This window comes from Anopheles maculipalpis, chromosome X, assembly GCF_943734695.1.
Source record: "Anopheles maculipalpis chromosome X, idAnoMacuDA_375_x, whole genome shotgun sequence".
NCBI classification, from domain to species: domain Eukaryota; kingdom Metazoa; phylum Arthropoda; class Insecta; order Diptera; family Culicidae; genus Anopheles; species Anopheles maculipalpis.
The window spans coordinates 4,998,121-5,020,321 of record NC_064870.1 but is presented as its reverse complement, the minus strand read 5'-3'; the positions used below and the strand labels follow the sequence as shown (position 1 = coordinate 5,020,321).

The 22,201-nt window shown below is 45.5% G+C and overlaps 5 protein-coding genes across 5 annotated transcripts; 2 read left to right on the top strand and 3 right to left on the bottom strand.

Annotated features, from left to right (window-relative positions):
• The first annotated feature begins 929 nt into the window (after positions 1-929).
• On the top strand, positions 930-7,433 carry LOC126562053 (kinesin-like protein KIF19). Its single transcript, XM_050218468.1, has 8 exons — positions 930-1,124; positions 1,599-1,754; positions 1,892-2,257; positions 5,316-6,318; positions 6,387-6,535; positions 6,696-6,909; positions 7,001-7,151; positions 7,241-7,433. The coding sequence occupies exons 1-8, from the start codon at positions 930-932 to the stop codon at positions 7,431-7,433; spliced, it is 2,427 nt and encodes an 808-aa protein (XP_050074425.1).
• A 1,369-nt stretch (positions 7,434-8,802) lies between these two features.
• Positions 8,803-10,887, bottom strand: LOC126557821 (abl interactor 2). Its single transcript, XM_050213720.1, has 3 exons — positions 10,729-10,887; positions 9,310-10,112; positions 8,803-9,217 (listed from the first exon to the last, which is right to left on the bottom strand). The coding sequence occupies exons 1-3, from the start codon at positions 10,842-10,844 to the stop codon at positions 8,805-8,807; spliced, it is 1,332 nt and encodes a 443-aa protein (XP_050069677.1). The 5' UTR covers positions 10,845-10,887; the 3' UTR covers positions 8,803-8,804.
• Positions 10,888-11,304: 417 nt separating this feature from the next.
• Positions 11,305-13,451, bottom strand: LOC126562664 (meiosis-specific nuclear structural protein 1-like). The gene is made up of 3 exons (XM_050219230.1): positions 13,437-13,451; positions 11,998-12,888; positions 11,305-11,835 (listed from the first exon to the last, which is right to left on the bottom strand). The coding sequence occupies exons 1-3, from the start codon at positions 13,449-13,451 to the stop codon at positions 11,305-11,307; spliced, it is 1,437 nt and encodes a 478-aa protein (XP_050075187.1).
• A 406-nt stretch (positions 13,452-13,857) lies between these two features.
• Positions 13,858-15,691, top strand: LOC126558676 (inositol polyphosphate 1-phosphatase). The gene is made up of 3 exons (XM_050214728.1): positions 13,858-14,067; positions 14,146-14,268; positions 14,924-15,691. The coding sequence occupies exons 1-3, from the start codon at positions 13,858-13,860 to the stop codon at positions 15,689-15,691; spliced, it is 1,101 nt and encodes a 366-aa protein (XP_050070685.1).
• Positions 15,692-21,005: 5,314 nt separating this feature from the next.
• LOC126562655 (ankyrin repeat and LEM domain-containing protein 2 homolog) lies at positions 21,006-22,154 on the bottom strand. The gene is made up of 3 exons (XM_050219219.1): positions 22,115-22,154; positions 21,885-22,025; positions 21,006-21,802 (listed from the first exon to the last, which is right to left on the bottom strand). The coding sequence occupies exons 1-3, from the start codon at positions 22,152-22,154 to the stop codon at positions 21,006-21,008; spliced, it is 978 nt and encodes a 325-aa protein (XP_050075176.1).
• Positions 22,155-22,201: the final 47 nt, after the last annotated feature.

The window sequence follows — 22,201 nt, the reverse complement described above, 5'->3', positions numbered from 1 at the left end:
AGAGAGAGAGAGAGAGAGAGAGAGAGAGAGAGAGGGAGAGACTACTACCGAATGTACAGCAGCGTAGCCATTTACATGAATTGCTGGAATCTATTCAATTGCTACCGCTGAATGCTCTTAAGCACCACTAATAACCACCTACCGGTCCCACCCATTACCATCTGGTGCGTGGTTCTTTGCACCTTCCCTTCTCTCCTCCTTTCCCTCTCCTCCCCCTGTTTCGTCCTCCTGTAGATGAAGTTGCATAATTTATCAGATCACCATGACCGGAATGACACAGGACATATACCGGTCCTGATCACACACAATTACAATACGTCGGTACATGCTACGATACTGCATCAACAACAACAACCACCGCACTAACTTACCATTGGGCAAGGACGGACAGGACGATCGGAGCAGCACTAGCAACGCTACCCACTTCAAAAACGCCTCAAAACTCGTAAATTGCACCACATCGGACAACGGGATATTGTGCCGGGCACGTCAAAAGCGGCGGAAGCATTAAACGCCGTAAAGTATTGGAAAACTTGGCTCACGCCACAGAGGGCTAAGTTTGACCTGCTTTTTAGCTGTTGTTGGAGACTGCCAGGCTTATTACTATCTGGTGTGAATCAACCTAAGCAGGGGAGGTTTTTTTTTTTGGTGAGGGGACACGCTGGCTTTTAAATGTAAATTTCACATCCATTCCAGCCGTTTGCAGACGCAGAATTCGATGATTGTTATTAACGGCGTGTGGATTGGAGGAATCGTTCGAGGGTCCTCACCCTTAAGCCATACACTGTGCACAGCTGACAGTTTGCTGCTTTGTTCCGTCCCGATTGGTCCCGATAGGATGGTTTAGATGTTTTCCGGGAGGGGTTTTTTTATTATTATTTTTGTTTTCTTCTCTTTATATTGTTCCCGCTTCGCACAGCTTCAGGAGAATGTCCAGGACGCCAGGAAGCAATGGGACCGGATTGCAGCCGGGGATCAACCCGCGCCCGAACAATGTAACCCTACCGTCCCGTGGATTGGCATCTTCGTCGAATGGCAACAATGGTGGCACCAGGCTCCCAACCTCGATACCACCGCCGGGCAATGTGGTCCCGTATGCGCACGGGACGGAAGAACGGCTGATGGTGAGTAGCGCACCAAGCGCACAACGCAAATGGGGAAACCGGGTCAACCGGGTTTGTCCTGCTGGTGGTCTTTCTTTCTTGTCCCACAAGCCCAAGACTTTGGCTTGGCGCTGGAATTTGCATAATACCATTAAGGACGAGCTGGGCAACTGATGTGTGTGTGTGTGTGCTTCGTTCGCTCCTGGTTAAATCCCTGACCCTAGGGCCAATAGGTCAGTCCAGTGACCAGCGTATGGTAATAATGCTCCACTTACTATGCTCCCCATCCGATGTTTCTATTACAGGAGTTTTGCCTCTTTTTTGCCGAAGTGTTGCCGCCGAAAAAAACGCCGTCGATTGAGTAGCATGTGTGTGTGTGTGTATAGTTGAAGATTGAATTTATGTGTTTTCCGCCACACTTGAAGCTCTTTTCGTCCACCGTATGCCTTATCTTGCTTGCTTATGGTAGCCTATTTTTTCGGACCATTTTTGTAGGTCACCGTCCGAATACGTCCCCTCAGTGACACCAGCGAAACGAACTGTATACAGGCACAGCCGCATCGTGCCGGCTCACTGCTGTTCGACGACGGCACCCGTAATAAGCCGAAAAAGTATAACTACGATTGCGTCTTCGGCGAGGCGTCCACACAGGTAGGAAGAACTCCGCTGGGGCCATTTAATATTTTAAAATTTTTGTTAATACTTGTGAGCAGAATCAATCTTCGGTGGAACTTTGCCTTTTGCTTTACTTTGTACCCGTCCCGTAATCGGATACGCTTATCTTGCAGGAGGAAGTTTATACGGTCGCAGTAGCACCGCTGGTGCAGGACGTCCTGAACGGCTATAATGCGGCAGTTTTCGCGTACGGTGCGACCGGTTCCGGTAAAACCCACACCATGCTTGGGCCACACGTACGACCGGTTCGCGTGAACCCTGGCGCTCAGAGCTCGTCCCAGTCCCAGACGGTAGCACCAGCAGCAGCATCGTCGCCAGGTGAAACGCCCGCAAGTCCGTCGGATGCACCGCACGCAGCCGAACAGCCATCCGGGCTGGTACCGTCGATGGTACAGCCGAGCAGTGGGCTGATGATACGTGCGGTTGCAGACATCTTCGACTACATCGACCGGCACAGTTGTGAGGAAGCAAAATTTCGGGTAAGCACACTTTATCATCCTGCTGGTAACGGTGAAATGGACAGCAACATACAACACATGCTTGATTTTGGTTTGATTCTATCAATTCCATGAATACAGCTATCTAGTTTCAAAATTTAACTCATAAATGGTGGAAAGGGTTCTTTCGAGTGGGAAAATATGAATTTGAGGAAATATTTTCATGATATTTTTATTTCCTACATGTAAATCAATATTTAAAAATATTTTGAGAGTTTGATTAAAGCGAATCAGAATTAATAGAACTTCGTCGTAAAACGGTCGTGAAATGATCGTTCTTACATTACAATTTTCGAAACCAGATTAGAGTATACATTTTACATGAAGTCTTAGGATAATTTTTGACAGCACCAGGATGTTGCGCGCTAAAATAGTGTCTGGAAAAGTTTTACGATCAGTGGGAAACACTACATCCCGGGATGCCTTACTACCTTAACGAAGAGCTAAAAGTAATACCTATATTGGAGAGACACTAGGTTTGAACTTTTTTTTGGAAACACTGTTTGCTCAAAAGGATTATTTTTCCCTTAGTAAATAGCAGCTTTTATGAATCGAATGGCAAAGAATTTCAGCAATTCTTTAGAGAGTCGTTGTAAGTGAACTCACTCCGAAGCAGTAAAAAGTCGTCGTCGCCGAGTCGTTCCAAGTTAGAGGCCTATTTCGGAACCCGATTTCATAACCAACTTCAGAACTGATTCCGATTCCAATGCCTGACGGTATTCTGACACAGATTCCAGAACTATTTCCATTTCGGACGGTTTTTTTTTTTTTGTCCAGTTTTATAACCAATGTCGATGTACTGTGCAGGGTTTTCGCTTTGGCTATATTAAATGAGGAGGAATGGGAATGCTCCATCTGTATGCTTAGAATACGAATTTTCTACACGGGGTTCACCACCTCAATAGTTACCTACGTTGGGCAACTATTGAGGTGGTGTAGCGGATAGCATCCCGCCTCCCGCCGAGATGTCATCAGCTGTAGAGTATATTGCTGAGCAGAACAAAATCTGTTAACCAGACGGTAGGCTTTCTCGGTGTCGCGAATTCTTGAATGTCCTAGAATCCACGAGAGCACGATTGCCAGAGGGAAGAAGGGATGTCGTCAAGGAGTTGTATATGGAGGTCTTTGGTCTTTGGATGCAAACTGAGTAACCGCGGGAGCTCTCGAACTGCCAAGGGGCCTGCTTGAACGCCCAACTAAGTGCTATCGAAAAGTCTCTCTTGAGCCTCAGAGTCATTTAATGGCCGGCGGGACATAGCCAAGCGGTAGAATAAAAAAGAAATTGATCAACAGATTCAAACAATAAAATTCGCCATTTTGGTGACCAGATCTTCTGTTCCTTCCGCGAGTCGTGCTTTACCGACAACTGACCTAATGTTGCTTTAACCACAAGGTGGGCTTTGAAAGCCAGTATTTAAGTGTGAAGGTTTTTCTACCCGACAGAAATACACAACGAAACATCGATGCGATTGGTTTTAGCTCTTGCCCTACCTCATTGATAGTAAGAGTCATTCAATAGCAACATTTAATCGATTATTAATCGGACGATAAGGTGATACAGCAGTTATGTGATCCTCTAAACTAGCGATGAAAATAAAAATGGTAAATAGCACCGTGTTTGTATAGGTGTGCCGCAAATGCCACAAACAATGAGGCGACTCTCTTCCGAGTGGCCTGCAACGCGCAAAAGTTGTGTGATACAAATGAGCCTTTATTTATCCATAAACTTCGTCACCCACATTACCTTCGCGTTGCTTCCTTCCTTTGTCGTAGGTGGCATGTCAACACGCCAACAGTACATTTCTTTAGTGATGGATGGGGGCAGCTTGACCTTCGGGTGGGTTTTTTTTTTCTTTTACTCCCAACTTAACGCGCAGCAACGTGCACGTGCCTGACCGTATCCAAATGGCTTGAACAAAAAAACAAGCAAACGTTAGCATTCTCCGAAAGTGTTTACATTTATCATAATAATCAGCGAAGGTTATGGTTGAAACATACACAAACGAATGTACTATGAGGTTATTAGTACTGAAGCGCTTTTTTTTTTCTCACTACCGCGCTGGCTGTCAAATTTTGCTTCTGCTACTACTACAGAATCCATCCACTACAGAATGCCATCCTTCACCTTCCTGCCCCGCAGGAAGGTGAAGGATGGTAGGTCATTGGAGAAAGAAAAGTAAAGCTTACTTAGTTACTTATTAGGTGCTTAGCGGTCTTGGACTGCGGCAACAATGTTAGTTCCAGCGCAGGGGCCGAACACATTTTGTCTTGGCCATTATCCCATCCGTTCTGGCTGACGCATCAATGCCATCGTTTCCCATGCTTCCTTTGTACCACTGTCTATCACATCTCCAAAAAGATCTTTACTGGTCGATCGGTGCCTTTCTCATGACATATCCACCATGATATGACAGTCTAGCTTGTTTGTAAGCTCACTATAAAATGGTGAGATTACCGTACCACACACACGCGCACAAAAATCTGACGCCAGTCTGTAAGAGATTCTCTAGTCGGCGAGGCTCCCTGGTCGGTGAAGCTCTTTGCTCCAGCGAGGACCCCCTAGTCGACGAGGCCCCTGGCGGACGCCACCCCCCGCAATTGGTTAATACGCCACTGGTTGTGACTATGTAACGCCATTGAATCTTACTGTAGATCCACTCTAGCCTCGGCGGACAGAGGGCCTCACCGGACAGGGAAGCTTCGTCAGCTAGGGAGACCTCGCCGGCTAGAGAACCCCGTGTAGTCTTAGAACGATTAAAGCCCCCACCCTCCCGTCCAGAGCAGGTATGAAACGAGTACGAGCCTCGTTTATGATTCACCTAAGACTTCGCTAGTCTGTGAACCCGCTGGGACTCGGTCGTAATGTCAGAATGTGTATAGATTCAATGTGGTAGAGGGTTCTCCAATTCCCGCTCCGCTTAGTGAAATTTCTTTAGTATTTATTGCTGAATCTCATGCTGAAACTGGCTCCATCCGGGCTCCATTGGAGTGACCGCAAAACAGGAGCCTAACTATGTTGTTTTCCATCACGATTTTTCAGATCTCAATCTCCTACTTGGAAATTTACAACGAACTCATCCGCGATTTGCTGAACCCGGGTGGTCCACTAGAACTACGCGAGGACAACCGTGGCAACCAATCGGTGGCCGGTCTGTCCGAGGTGTCAACTGCAAGCCGGGCCGAGGTCATCCAACTGCTCCTGAAGGGCAACAAGGCGCGCACAGTAGAACCGACCGCCGCAAACCAAACGTCCTCTCGCAGTCACGCACTGCTGAGCATCACGGTGCAAAATCTAACGCCAGCTGGCACGAAGCAGGGCCGTCTCTTCATGACCGATCTGGCCGGTTCGGAACGGGCGCGCAAAACGAAAAACCGAGGCAAACGGCTCCAGGAAGGTGCCCACATTAACCGCAGCCTGCTAGCGCTCGGCAACTGCATCAATGCACTGGCCGGCGGCGCACGGTACGTGAACTTTCGCGACTCGAAGCTAACGCGCCTGCTGAAGGAAGCGTTGAGCGGACGCTGCAAAACGGTCATGATTGCGCACGTGTCGCCAGAAACGCGCCATCGGGACGAGACGAAAAATACGCTCGTGTACGCGGATCGGGCGAACCACATCACCACGCGACTACAGGAACCGACCATACTGGAGGCCGAGGAGGCGGCCGCTCGCGAAGCGTTCCCGGTCGCACACTATCAAAACCTGGTCGCGGAGCTACGCGATGAGGTCGGCCGGCTCAAGATGAAGATGATGACGGAGCGTCCGCGCAGCGGTGCGGCACTCCAACGCCAGCAGCAGCTGCGCCAGGAGGAGGACCGTTCAACCTCGGAGGAACAAATCAAGAAGGTCGAGCTGAAGTTTTTGCGCGAGCAAATTGTACAAACGTTCAAGCAGCAGATGAAGCTACGGCGCCGCTTGCTGGAGGCTGACAGCCATCTGTTGGGGTTAGAATTGGATGCGGAACGGCAGCATATGGTGATTTCGCACTGGCAAAGCCGGCAGGGTAAGCTGTACGATCGGCTGGATGAAGATGACGAAGAAGGTACGTTATGGGAGCTTGGGCCGAATTATGGGCCAGAAATTTATCCAACTGGTCTTCGTCTTTTGTAGGCTCCGATTCGGAAGGATGTTCGGCGCTACGGTCCGCCTGGAGCGAACTGGCTTCGATCGAAAAGGAGGTCAAACGATATCGTCAGATAAGGACTACGACAGAGCACGAGCTGGAAGAATGTCGGAAGAAGGGAGTTACATTAGAAGATGTACGGAATCGCAACTGAGAGATGTGTTGTTGTAAAGTCCAAGGCAATCCTTCCCATTGTCCTTCCCTTCCGTTGTCAATTTATCGTTCTCGTGTTCGTGCTTCTTTTTCCTTATCCTTCCCTTAATGTTAAATTAAAACCTTTCACCTGTCTCCTGCAGGAACTTCCGGAACGCATCAGCAGCGATGAGGAGCGTGAGTTGCTATCCTTGCTGTGCCGGGTACATGAGCTGGAAGCTGACAAGGTGTCACTACAGGCGGAACGAATGGCTCGCCAGGCCGAGTTACGGCGCCGGGACTTGCAGCTACTGCGGGCGGAACGACAGCGGCGTCTGTGCGAGGACATTATCAGCACCCAACGGCGCATCATAGAAGGTTTGATTTCGATAGGACTACTTAGTTTTTGGTTGCGATATAGAAGAGCAACGCTACAATATTTATCTTTCGTATTCTTTTCGCGGTACAGAGGGCAAAGTGGAGATGCCGGAAGATCTGCGCGAGCTGTACGCACTGTACCAGCAGGAGATTCATGCGAGTACGTACAACAGTGGCATGCAAACTGCTGCGGGAGGTTTTTATGATGCTAAGCTGCCACCAATCTTTGGACAGGAGCGAAGGTATGCTACTGACACTTTAGATTAAAAAAAAACAGTCAAACTAAAGAACAATACAACAATGAACGATACTATTACTCTCCATGCGCCAGCATCTATTCCGCCAGTTCTAGCTCTGGTTCCGAATGGTCAGCTACGTCTCCTTTACCGCCAGTAGACTCGGAAGGTAATGTGGTCAACCCCGACCGTGCGATGGGACCACCAGTCGGGCCAAGGTTACCATCCATCACACGACTTCGCAACAACTATGGCAGTGCACAGAGCAGCGGATCAAGTGACGAGTGAACGCAAAAGTACTCCACAAACTGTATCTTCTTGAGCAGGTGCAAAAGTCCAAAAACGATGTTCTTCGAACAAAAAAGGGTTCACAAACTTTGCAGAGCAAATTGTTACGACACAAATTGAAATGCCGATGAGCATAGGAAAATCAAGCGATATCGACAGAGAAAACAAATAATTGGTAAAAGGCGAGTTTTTTTTAAAGGTCACCTTACTAAATTTATAATGAGTAAACTTTTGAAGAAATGATTGATAAAAGTTTGCTTGTGGTAGTGCTATCCATAATAATGAATCAAGCATAACGGTAAAAAACGTAATAAAGCACATCTACATACATTCAGCATTAAATTCTTGTTAATCAACTAGTTCATAAAGAAATCTGTTCCAACCACTGCTTTGGGACCATTCAAATAGTTTGTGAAATGTAACTGAACACACACACAACAAATCATTCGTAAAAAAGCAATATTTGAAATTGAAGTTCATAGTAAATACACGCTAGCGTGAACATAAAATTTAAGTTTTTTGTCCTATAAATAAAATATTATACCTACTTTAAACATAACTCTCTTCATCAATTATTCGCACTTCATCCACAATTGGTATATCAAGTTTAGTTATTTGAATGAAAAATTTCATTTCTGTAACACAACGCTGCCGACATCTGTTCCCTCTTCGCCAGCTATTTTTCACGACCTCTGGGAGTTCTGTATTCAAGCTCATCATCTAACACGCTGTCCATATCCCGGATGGTCTATCGAGCTACTGCTCCGGGATCGTCGATGATAAATCAATCCTCAATGCCTCAAAGCTGGCCCAGACGGAATTTCCGCATCTGTAGAAACAAAAAATCTTTCCTGTTAAGTAAGTAGTAAGTATAGCCATGGGCATAAATCAGGACATAATTATTAATAAAAATATTTTAATTTTCGGTACGGAATATTCTTCCTACTCAGCACACTTTACACATTATTTTTTTAAATATTATCTTAATGATTTATTTGATTATTGTAGCATGTAGTATTAAATTTCGATTAAGCAAACTTAATACTTCAAAGAAAAGATTATATAGCGTATCTTACTGTAAACGGCAAAAGGGGTTTTCTTTTCATTCTGTGTAAGGTTGTTTCAAAGCTCGAAAAAAAAATGTAAAAACACATGGATATAATGATACAATTTTTAGAATAACCAATTGCATTTGAATTATCCAGTATTCTCTATAACATGATTATGAAAAAAAATCATAATTATTTTTCGCCATACTTATAACCTAAGGCCAGTGTTAGAGAAAATTTCCGAAAAGAAAAAAATTCTATTTGAAAAACAAAATGTTTCCTTCTATAATGCAGCCAATCCACCTCCCGTTGCTAACGGATTCTAAACGCACGGTTCTACATAGTTGCCCGGGAAAAGGCCCGTCACACCGTCCATAACGCCCTCCCACCATCCATCGTCGTTCTTCTTCAGCACATACAGTACCGAGCTCTCCTGAAAGCTAAGCTCGTCATCCTTGTCCGCGTAGTAGTCGTAGATGGCGACGACCTTCTCGATATAGTTCTTCGGTACCCAGCCGGGCAAGTTTTGATCGTCCGGCACAATCGGTGCGACTAGACTGTTCTGCGTATTGCGCGGACGTCCAAAGTCGGCGTGGTCCGATTCCTCTGGCGGTGGCGGTGGCGGCAGTGGTGGCGATTGGGAGCCTGGACGTGGCATGTTACGGCTCAACGTGTGCATACCGATGTGACTGTGGTCCGGCAGCTCATGTGTTACAGTGAGCGGTGAAGGAGGTGCTGATTGGCGATGGATAGAAATAGAAAATATTATTCAAAGGATAATTAGAATATAACTCGTGAAGTTGTAAGGCTACATAATTGACACTTACGAGGCATACTGTTACGCTCTTCGAATGTTGACTGATGTTGCATAACCGGTCCGGACTGCATTGGGTGTACCATTCCAATCTGGGGCGGATGATGCATCACCACCTGACTCGGTGGCATCGGCATCGGTAGTGCGCTATATCCCGGGCCCCGTTCAGCCCCCCCGCTGCTGGAGGTTCGCCGTGGATGACCTACCGGATAGTTTGGCGCGTAGTGTGACGGCACTTGGGGCGGTACAACGACCGGCGGTGTACGATATTCCCGGGACGCTTTTCCCAACGTACCGGTATTGCTGACCGGCTTACCAAGCGTACCCGAGTGTCCTGCACTGCGCGTCATTTGTGGCGGTGTAGGAGGTTTGGTCGTTGGTGGCGGACCAACCGATACGTTCGGCGAAATCGTCGTCTGGATCGAGCCCTGGCTCGAGACGCGATGCTTTTTCTGATTATTGTTGGTCAGCGCGATCCCATGGCCCACATCATCCAGCAGCGTGTAGTCAATCGGTTTGCGCACGTACTTGATCGGTTTCTCCGGGTTGAGCGGGGCGACAATTTTGTACTGCCGCGAGCTTATCTTGTTCGCCGTCAGTACGCCAATCTCGCGCCGTGCCACCTTTTCCTTGTGGATCATTACCGTCTGCGAGATATGATTCATCTGCGACTCCATCTCAGCCATTTGGGTCGCCTGCAGATCCATCAACTGCAGAAAGTTAAAGGCGAGCGTGTTGATTTGGTACGCTACGCTGGCCAGCGATTGCGTTGTGTAGTTTTTCGTCTCCTCCAGTGATGCTTTCTTGTTGTCGGAGCTGTGGTACGATACGGGAAAACAGATATCAAATATTGTATTTTTTTCCACGTTCCCACTAGTGGTGGGAACTCCGGAGTGGATTAATGTATCCACTCCGACTCCGACATATAAAAACCGAGTACGGAATATAATCCGGAGTTAATAGCGAAGGTTACGCCGGATTAATCTGGATTTAACTCCGCATTACTCCGGGGGAAAAAGAGAATTTACACATCACTAGTTCCCACACCGTCTTTCTCCCTAGTCGGAATGCGTGTTTTCCCACAATTACGCTAGATTGAGCATGAAGTGTTATGGGTCGGTTAACAGATGTAGGGCCCGGATGTCTACATCAGCAATCATCCCCGGGCTTTCACCGACTCCATGTACTGCAGGTACCAATTTGAGCACGAAAATCAGTCAAAATTGAACCAAATTACACTGCAAGCAGACTTCCCTTATAGGCACCCCCATCAAATAGAGTATTTGTGCGACATCCGCGAATACAACGCCCCGTGGCGACGCTCTATTATGAATCAGCATCACAGAGAGACAGGCACTTCCCAATGCTGCAGAAAAGGGGGGGGGGGGGGGGGGGAGAGTGCTTCTGATGCTTCTATTTTACCTCTACTTACCGATAATACGTATCCTCACAATATTCCGCCACCCGTTCGAGATTGGAAAAACTTTCCTGCAGATTTTTCCGTCCCTCGGGAATCTCCGTACGAATTAGCGTGATCAAGTCATCCATGGTTGGTGTTTGATTGATGTTTGGCTACGCCTGTTTGCAGATAGAAATTGTACTGGATTGTCCACCGTTCTCCGGGTCTTGCCAGCGCAATTCGAACCGTTCCGCAATTCGGAAATAGATAACACTTATTTAGCTTCACTTTAAAGTCGAAACTGCATTAATAAACGCAAAATACAAATGCAGTAAAATCACGTACTTTCCAGCGCACTGCATCGGTGTACACTATGGTGGTGTGCGTGTGTGTATGTGAGCTCCTTTTCTTCAGCAGCCGAGGTCTGTCACGTTTGACAGCAGTCTGACGTTCCATTGACATTATGGGATATTATAGCAGCTTAATGTTCAAAAAATAAAATTGAAATTGTTTACAAATTTTATAAAAATCATTTAACCTGCTAAAGTTACATTTCTTTTTCAGAGTCTTTATTATTATTTCTTTTAATTTTATGAAATTATTTTAAGGCTACTTGGTAGTTTTATTCAGCTTCGGCAGCGGTATAAATTCTCGATCTGTTTCGCGCAACACACCGGGCGGGAAAAAGCCCAACAAGGCTGTCGCATGCTCCTTCAACAGCTTAATCCTTTCCTCCTCAAGAATCTCTTGCCTTCGACGGTCTTCCTGCTTCTGGCGCTCTTCCTGCTCCAGCAATGTTTTCACCTCCTCCATGCGCCGCTTCCTTCTATCTTCTAGCAGCTCCTGGACGTGCCGTCTGTACTCCATCATCTTCCGGTGCCGTTTTTCATTCGACATCATATCGATACGATCCCGTTCCGCCCACAGCTTGATTTGATCCTCCCGGAACCGTTTCTCCTCCTCGGCTAGCAACTCCCGTTGGCAACTATTTTCTACCAGTTGCCTTTCGAGATCGAGCCGGATCGCTACCCGTTTACGTATTTGCTCTTCCAGCTCGAGCTGACGCTTGGTCTCTTCCTTTTCATTCCGTTCCGCGATGTATAGTTCCTGCAGCATCTCTTCGCGATTTCTTTGGTCCGTCTGCAAGCAGAAAGTTAAAAAATTGTGCATTCATAGTCACGCCAACCAACTAACCTTTCCAGTGCTGTGCTTAATGAATCATTCAGCTTAAATATTCATTCAGATTAATGAATCTGAATCAGATTCATCCAGCACTACAACTAACCTCTCCTCAATACTTACAATTTCCTTTTCCAGCTCAGCGATCATGGCCCTGTTAAGCTGGTCTCGCTTTTGCTCGCTTTCCTGCTTCTGCTGTTGCTTCAGCTGCTTTAAACGATCCTTCTCCTGGGCATACTTTCTAATCCGTTCATTTTCTTCCTCGTCCAAAAACGCTTGTCGTTCCTTCCACGTTTGCTTCGCTTCCTGGAAATATTCCATCTCCTGCCGGGTACACTGCTGCTGCTTCAACTTCCGCTGTATCGCTTCCAGGTACTCTTCTTGTATTTTTTTCACCACCGCATCGAGATAGCTTTTTTCCACGAGAAATTCTTCGTACAAACATTTTTTCACCGAACGGCTTTCATCTATCTGCTGCTGCAGTACGGAGCGAAGCATGCGCTTCTCGTTCTCTTCGTTCATTTGCTTTTGCTTCATGTAGACGATATTTTCTTTCTTCAATTTATCGAACTCTTCCATCTCCTTGAGCGCCTGCAATCGGTCCGCTTTCTTTCTCAGCTCTGCTTCAGCAATTTGCTCCGCAATGCCTTTAGCCACGTACGCTGCACGCAGTTTTGACTCGAGCAGACGCATTTCTTGATTTGATTCGCGAAGCTGTTGACGGAGCTTTTCTTCGTTGATCTTTTGCCGGTTAGCTTCCTGTAGCTGGTGGGTCTTTTCCTGCTCGTCGAGCAGCCACTGTCGCCGTTCCGCTTCCCGCCTTTGTGCGATTTGTCGCTGTTCAATTTCGTGCTCACGTTTGGTCTGTTCTGCGGTCTGCTTTCGCCAGTTCTCCAAGCAGTTGCGCTGTATTTGATCGAAATCTTTCTGATAGTTGGCATTGGTGCGATTACTTTCAACCGCTTTGCACAGTGCATTTTGCTTCAGCTGCTGTTGCTTCTGGCGCGAGGGATACTTCAAAGAGAGGAAGGAACAAAAATTTACATGCAACTAGTTTTGGATAGCTTAGAAATGAAAATACCATTTTGTTGAAATTGCAAACAATCCGACTGAAACACCATAAAATATTCACTGTTTTATCAATGTAGCAGGAGCATTTCTATAGCAACGTTTGTTTATTTGATTTCTGCTCGTTTTTTGACATTTCGCGTGAAAAGACGCTTTGATGATAGCAGTGTTGCCGGTTTAGCACCATTTTTTGTTTTGCGAATTATTCATAATTTACAGTAAAAAGTGTTCTTTTGTTTTGTCTGGTGGCGTGTGAGCAAAATCCGGTTTATTTTTTAGACTCTACCAAATAGGACTGGGAATATTTTTTCTTTTGCCTTTTGACCCCTAGAACCTCTACGTACGAAGAAAATATGCTTTGTAAACAACATCCGGTGGTGGAGTAAAGGTATGCTGTCCAATGTTTTAAGACGGTTGTTACTGCGACGGCGCAGCCATGAATCTCCTGGACATCTCTTTTTCGGTAAATGATGTTTTTTTGTTGGGGCCATTACGTATGGAAGTTTCATTCCAAAACGTTTGCCGTTTCGGAAGCAAAATCGCGCAAGCTGCATAGACCGGAACCCCCGTACCGTGATTGGCAACCGACCCCAGTATTTTACACCTTTTGTACATTTTTATCAAAGTGTGTGAGAAATAGGTAAACATTGCAAACCAAGGAGGAAAAGTTTTCAACATTGAGAAGAGCCTGGTTGGTTGAAGTGAAACTCTAGTGCAGTTGCGTGTTGGCCGGGAATTTCAGCAGCGAGCCAACCATCACACCAACACGAAGCAATCAAGACAATCAATCGGGTTTTTTGTACTTAAAAACCTCTTCATCCAGCCAGATCTAGTGAGCCAGCGAGGAAAAGTTTCTTGCTTTGCTCCCTGGCCTTATACTACAACGAACGAACGAAAAAGAATCTGCCTAAAAGCATGTCTGCCATCAGCCTGTTGAAGGAGTTGCTCAAGGCATCCGAAAAGGCTGCCAACATCGCACGTGTGTGTCGACGCAATCAGCGCCTGTTCAGCTTGCTGATACAGGAGAAGGAAAAGGATGAATCGAACTCGCGCTTTGATCACGATTTCAAAACCCTAGCCGACTGTCTGATACAGGAGATGATAAAGTACGACATTGGCAAGCAGGTAGGCTATTCTAAGCAATTATACATATAATGCACAATGATTTCCAATAAGCTAGCGTGCCTACGTTTTATCGATTAGTTTCCAGAATTACGTGACAACATCCGTGGGGAAGAAAACGCTAAGTTTACCAATACGGCGGGTGATTCGGTTATCGTGACGGTGACGGACGATCCGGGTAACACGTGTGCGGTGCTGGAAAAGGTAATTATGCAAACATTGTTTCCTTTCGTTGGTTGGTCGCTATCGTAGGGCGGCCCGGTGGTATAAGCGACAACGGGCGCCGGTCTTCACCCTACGGGACCGTGGTTCAAACCTATCCAGATCGTCAACCCCCCCCCCCCCCCCCATCCCCCCTCCACATAGTTTTTGAGGACTATGACTAGCCATCTACAACGACCGCGAATAATATAAGACCCCTTAAATGTTTGCTTTTTTCAAAAACCGGAGAAAAAAATAATTTATTACAATGATTATCAGCAACTGAATTACTGACCGGTCCTCTGAAATGCACCCACGGTTTGGATCATATTTTAGCACGTGTGATTCCGTGTGAGCATACTTTTGGATGCCTCGTTGGGCCACGCATTTTTTGTGCAACATCTCACTTCGATTCCTTCAACGTACGCTCAGTTATCCCGCGAAAAACGAAACCGTCCGGAACCGTCGAAAGTTCAACAAAGATTGTATAATAATTAAAAAAAAAAGAAATATGTTTGAAAATTCGACCCAAAAAAACTAACTTCCCATACCCACCCAACCCAACCTAATCCCAGTGTTGAAAAAAGCGAATTTTTAAGCAGAAAAAAATCTGGTCTATTATTTTAAAAAACTCGCTTCTAACACGTGCTCGTTATAGATTCTGAACGGTGACAGCGAAGCGGCAGCAGCCCTCGTCGACGAGGTGTACCGAGATGTGGAGCTCGATCTGGAAGCGCTAGAAATACCGACCGACTCCATACCGTTGGACAACAGCTGGTCCGAGCTGGGCATCTGGATCGATCCGATCGATGGCACTGCCGAGTACATCAAGGGCGAGGAAAAGTTAACTAAATTCCCGAACATTGCATCCGCTGGCCTAAAATGTTGCACCGTACTGATAGGGGTGTACGAAACGTGCCAGGGTACACCAATACTGGGCGTTATCAATCAACCGTTTGCGGACCGGGTAAGCGAACCGGACGAGGAGCACGATCGGTACGATGGGAAAATCTACTGGGGTATGTCGATAGGAGATTTGAAGTTTAACAACATTGCACCGCACGAACCGGACGCGCGCATTGCAATACTTTCACCGTCCGAACAGTCGAAGTACGTTGAATTCATACGGAATCAGCTAAAGTATGACGTTATCTATTCGTCCGGCGCAGGCTACAAGATACTGAAGATAGCTACGGGCGAGGCGGAACTGTTTCTTTTAAGCAAAGGCACTACGTACAAGTGGGACACTTGTGCACCGCAAGCGATTCTACGTTCCATGAACGGGGACTTATTTAACCTGCAGGACACGCTTATTAACAAGTCAGTGAAGAAAATCTCCTACCAAGATCGCAAGGTAACGCGCAATCTAGGCGGACTGATTGCCTACCAGAACATCGACAAGCTGCGAGAATTTCTCAAACTGTAAGCTTAAGTTGGCAACATTGACGTTCATCTACGTCTACCTTATACGCTTTTCGGTATCAATTAATCAATATATAGTATTTCAAAGCAGAAGCAGGAATGGGAGGGGCAAAAACGTAAGAAATAGATTCAGAATGGCTGTTAACCGTTGATATATTAGACGTATTAATGTTTAGAAAAGAAAATCTTAGTAGTTCGTGTTTGAACCTAGAATGATCAGCTAGAGCAATATAGCCTGGCGGCAAACAAACAAAAAAAATGGTGTTATAAATATGGATCAAAACTCAAGGAATATTTAGTGAGACTCTATTCAATCAAAGGCTGTCTTGTAGGGAACGTTTCTTGATTTGAGGAAAGGAATGGCGATACAGTTTCGTTTCCTGTAGAACATCATACCAATTTTAGATATCTATTTTTTATAGATCATTTGCTCGTAGTTCGATAATCCAATAAGCATAGATCAATGGAATGTGCGGAATTATTCAGGATGGTTCCATATCAAAATTTCAGCAACAAAAGAAGAAAAAAACGCATTTTGATAAAAATATTACGTTTGCAAAACTAACTATGCTTCCATGTCCCGTGCTAATTTTATGTTAGCTGTTTTTACTCCACTATGTACATGGCAAGATATTTTTTTCTATTTTTGCTAAACAAAAGTATTCGTTACATTTAAATCAAACGCTTAAAACCATCGATTATCGATTACACAAAGAACAGGGTTTATATAACGTAACTGTTTAAACCAGATTTTTTTATGTTGGCGTATTTTCTAGATTCATACTAATGAGATATACATATATAGATATACATTAAACCGTAATATATTGAATAGTTGAAAACCACCGTAGCTGGATCGCATAGAACACGTGTTAGTGACGTAGAGTGATAGAAACCAAATATTTGCGTGTTAAACTAGTTTCATCGTAGGTTTGATGTACATTAATCGTATGAAATACTACCGAACAGTAGAGGATCTTTGAATCCGGTACTCTCTCACAGAGGCGGATTTAACGCTCATGAGGCCCTAAGTGTGAAATGGTGTTGGGGCCCTGTGGGGACCAGTAGGACAAAGGCGAGTTGAAGATCTCTGGCGGGATGGATATTGGAGCCCATCATCGCTTTCGCAATCAAAAATGTTGAGCGAGGGACGGATGCATTTGATGATCCCGACAAGAAACAGCGTTGAATGTGTTGAGCACGTTGGGAGCGCGATTCTGATGGCAATCCGTGGGTCTCTCGAGACAGCAATTGGGCCTATCAGATCCCCCAGTATTGGCTACAACCAATTCAGCTCGTGGTCCCCCCACGAGCCGGTTGCCCCAAGCGATCGCTCAGTCCGCTTATCCGCCTCTGCCCTCTCTCTTTTTTTTTTAATTTAGTCCAACTGTTTTAATCGAAATGCGCAGGAACTATGAAGCCATTAATATGGGATCGATCGTATTCATTTACTAGATGTGCCGTAAGCTATACAGCAATTAAGTTCCAAATAAAGTTTGAACTAAACCACCGACGCGTTCAATACAATCTTACTCATCAACCATCAATCTTATCAATCAAAGTTGAAGAAAAAAAAAACTATTAAATAAAGCAGAACGGATCCTTTATTTCCCGGTATGATATAACATAATTTACACGGAGCTAAATTTTACATTTTTCGACAGACAAGCTTCTGGCTGCGCCGACATCCAAGCAACGCTCGGGTTCTTCCGCCAACGATTATAGAATGCTTCCGCGCCCCGCTTTGTCATCGGGCCAACTGCTGCAGCAATATGGCGAGTGTACTTGAACTTGCCTACCGGGCTAATATCGGGCAAATTTTTGTATGTAAAAGGTTTCACAACATACGGCTCGCGAAAATCCCCTTCGGTAAGAATCAATGCGACAAAGAAGCGTTCGATGAACATGGCGGAAATGCCGTTTAAAATTGTTTCGTCCCTCTTCGCATTGTGGCATATTATATCGCTGGGATACAGGCCGTTGATGTTCCGCTTTTGCTCGCACTGAGGGTATGACACCAGCAGCTTCACTACATCCAGCTGACCATACCTGACAGCGTAATGAAGCGCCGTTTCATACCAACGTCGGTCCGGCATGTTGAGATACAAGTCGACCAGCTTGGCGCTTATCTCATACGTCATGCCCGTCATGCCGCCCTCGAACTTTGCTACGTAGGAAGGGTTTTCAACGTTGGTAAGGATTTTGCGGCAAAGTTCGACAGATCCCTTCATGGCCGCGATTTGGAGTGCATTGAGGCCGCCATATCTACGTGGCGTGTTCATCTGGGAGATCAACAGGACGGGATGCTTGTCGATCATTGCGCCGATGGTGTCGAAATCGCCTGTGTACAGGAAGCGTTTAATGTCTTCCCGCGACTCAAACGGTAGCTTTACGCCTCTTTGTACCCGGGAAACGCTCTGTGGACCTTCTGCGGTAAAAGAGGAAAAGCAACAGCATCAACACCGGATCAATCATGCGCCGTTCGAACGTTAAGTGGTGTAATAACTTACCGCATGTTAGCATATGCGATTGTAGGTCATTTTCAAACCTAGTCTTAGCGGCTTCGGTAGGAAAGATGAACATTCTTGCATCTTTCCAAAGTTTCATGATGAATAAAGCAGAGTCCATTCTGCCGAACGAAGCGATCAGGACTACGAATACCAAACAAGAATTTTCAGCGTTACAATGATGTAAATGAAATAATCTTTTGGCTGGCCAACCAAAGATGTGCATACTATACCTTGGTTTGACCCCGTTCCTTTCGTTACACCGTAATACATTGTGAACTCAGAAAAATCTAGAAACTGGGAAGAAAATGGTAGCTAACGTTGGATGCACGCGATGTAATTCAAGTCTAGCAGACATTTGAGGCAGGAAAATGTTCAATCAATCCTGACTTTAGTTTACAGCGTCGAGTCGGAGAGTTGAAGTCGGGCCGAGTTTTGTTCTGTAAGTTACCCAGCGATCAAAATCATGCTTCTCACTATAGTGAGGAGGAATATATCTATCGATGATTTGTGTAAGTTGTGTGCAATGTTCTCCTCGAGATGAAGCGAAAAAAATATTCAATCCAAAACCGCAAATTATCCTAACCGAATGTAAAGCGGGCTTGAGGTTTCATTGCTCGGTGGCATTATCGTACGTCCGGTCCGGTGTGCGTGTGAGTGTGTATGACCCAAAACAAACGACGCTTATATTTGACGGTTTTCTCACATTTTTTTATTCCTTTATTTTACACCGTCCAGTTTAGGACGATCGCATTCGTTTCATTTTCATGCGTCTATTCTGAAACCAAACTTTGACCTGTCTTTCGCTTAACATAAGCGCCACGGCGATCTCGTACCGACGCAGCCGGGTCAAGTAGTGCGAATGAGCATATTCCGATTCAAGCGCCTTTATCTGTAAAAATAAACGATATCAATGTTAGAAAAAGCGTTGTCTAGCTTGGACAATATGGCCTGTGGCACAGCTAGATCGTTCCGATTTTTTTCGCACCATTCGGTGGTTCGGAAGGTTATGCCATCTGTCAAATTCCATATAAAACACAGTACACGGTCTGAGATCTCCAAGCAAAAACTCAAAAAGTTGATAACTTTACGTCAAAAGGAATAAAAGTTTTTCAGCAATTGCCCCCTTTCAGACGGAAAACTCGGAAACATTTTGCCTCTCTGTCATTTCCCATTTTGCACTATGGCAGTTTGCGATTTAAGAGCGAGACAGCATGATAGATTCGCACCGTGCATAATCTCCTCACTGATTTTGCTCGCTGAGTTTGCAAATCCCATAGTTTGCATCTTTTTTGACTTTTCGATTTTTGAGTTCGTGGGTGATTTCGGTTCATGTACTGTAGATTTCGTGTTTCGTGGCGTATAAAATGCAAAAAACAAAATACCTGAGACTTTGTGAACGCGGTGCGTGCTTTGCGATTAGCAATACCCGATAACTTTGAGATTGGTTTTTGTGGTTGTTCTGACGATTTGTTGGTGTCGCCGGAATGGTTTTCCTTTGGCCGTATTGGACTGTGAGCAACGTCGTTGTTGTTTGTTTCCTTTGCACTTTCATCTGGAGAAGAGAGAGAGAGAGAGAGAGAGAGAGAGAGAGAGAGAGAGAGAGAAAGGTTTTACATGATTGAACGCTTGGAAAAAGGTTGTAAAGGACAGCGGCACCGGTCTTCAAACGGGAGGACCGGGGTTCAAATCCCATCCGGACCGTCCCCCGTAGTGAGGATTTACTAGCCAACTACATGGTATCGGCAGTTTTTAAAAATCATTTCGATGGCCTGCTTAACTTTGGGATGATCTCGGACCCTACCGGGTCATCATCATACATCTGGGTTCCTTGCAGTGACTGGCATGGTTTGCTATACATACAGATATACAATCCGATTATCGATTACACAAAGAACAGGGTTTATATAACGTAACTGTTTAAACCAGATTTTTTTATGTTGGCGTATTTTCTAGATTCATACTAATGAGATATACATATATAGATATACATTAAACCGTAATATATTGAATAGTTGAAAACCACCGTAGCTGGATCGCATAGAACACGTGTTAGTGACGTAGAGTGATAGAAACCAAATATTTGCGTGTTAAACTAGTTTCATCGTAGGTTTGATGTACATTAATCGTATGAAATACTACCGAACAGTAGAGGATCTTTGAATCCGGTACTCTCTCACAGAGGCGGATTTAACGCTCATGAGGCCCTAAGTGTGAAATGGTGTTGGGGCCCTGTGGGGACCAGTAGGACAAAGGCGAGTTGAAGATCTCTGGCGGGATGGATATTGGAGCCCATCATCGCTTTCGCAATCAAAAATGTTGAGCGAGGGACGGATGCATTTGATGATCCCGACAAGAAACAGCGTTGAATGTGTTGAGCACGTTGGGAGCGCGATTCTGATGGCAATCCGTGGGTCTCTCGAGACAGCAATTGGGCCTATCAGATCCCCCAGTATTGGCTACAACCAATTCAGCTCGTGGTCCCCCCACGAGCCGGTTGCCCCAAGCGATCGCTCAGTCCGCTTATCCGCCTCTGCCCTCTCTCTTTTTTTTTTAATTTAGTCCAACTGTTTTAATCGAAATGCGCAGGAACTATGAAGCCATTAATATGGGATCGATCGTATTCATTTACTAGATGTGCCGTAAGCTATACAGCAATTAAGTTCCAAATAAAGTTTGAACTAAACCACCGACGCGTTCAATACAATCTTACTCATCAACCATCAATCTTATCAATCAAAGTTGAAGAAAAAAAAAACTATTAAATAAAGCAGAACGGATCCTTTATTTCCCGGTATGATATAACATAATTTACACGGAGCTAAATTTTACATTTTTCGACAGACAAGCTTCTGGCTGCGCCGACATCCAAGCAACGCTCGGGTTCTTCCGCCAACGATTATAGAATGCTTCCGCGCCCCGCTTTGTCATCGGGCCAACTGCTGCAGCAATATGGCGAGTGTACTTGAACTTGCCTACCGGGCTAATATCGGGCAAATTTTTGTATGTAAAAGGTTTCACAACATACGGCTCGCGAAAATCCCCTTCGGTAAGAATCAATGCGACAAAGAAGCGTTCGATGAACATGGCGGAAATGCCGTTTAAAATTGTTTCGTCCCTCTTCGCATTGTGGCATATTATATCGCTGGGATACAGGCCGTTGATGTTCCGCTTTTGCTCGCACTGAGGGTATGACACCAGCAGCTTCACTACATCCAGCTGACCATACCTGACAGCGTAATGAAGCGCCGTTTCATACCAACGTCGGTCCGGCATGTTGAGATACAAGTCGACCAGCTTGGCGCTTATCTCATACGTCATGCCCGTCATGCCGCCCTCGAACTTTGCTACGTAGGAAGGGTTTTCAACGTTGGTAAGGATTTTGCGGCAAAGTTCGACAGATCCCTTCATGGCCGCGATTTGGAGTGCATTGAGGCCGCCATATCTACGTGGCGTGTTCATCTGGGAGATCAACAGGACGGGATGCTTGTCGATCATTGCACCGATGGTGTCGAAATCGCCTGTGTACAGGAAGCGTTTAATGTCTTCCCGCGACTCAAACGGTAGCTTTACGCCTCTTTGTACCCGGGAAACGCTCTGTGGACCTTCTGCGGTAAAAGAGGAAAAGCAACAGCATCAACACCGGATCAATCATGCGCCGTTCGAACGTTAAGTGGTGTAATAACTTACCGCATGTTAGCATATGCGATTGTAGGTCATTTTCAAACCTAGTCTTAGCGGCTTCGGTAGGAAAGATGAACATTCTTGCATCTTTCCAAAGTTTCATGATGAATAAAGCAGAGTCCATTCTGCCGAACGAAGCGATCAGGACTACGAATACCAAACAAGAATTTTCAGCGTTACAATGATGTAAATGAAATAATCTTTTGGCTGGCCAACCAAAGATGTGCATACTATACCTTGGTTTGACCCCGTTCCTTTCGTTACACCGTAATACATTGTGAACTCAGAAAAATCTAGAAACTGGGAAGAAAATGGTAGCTAAC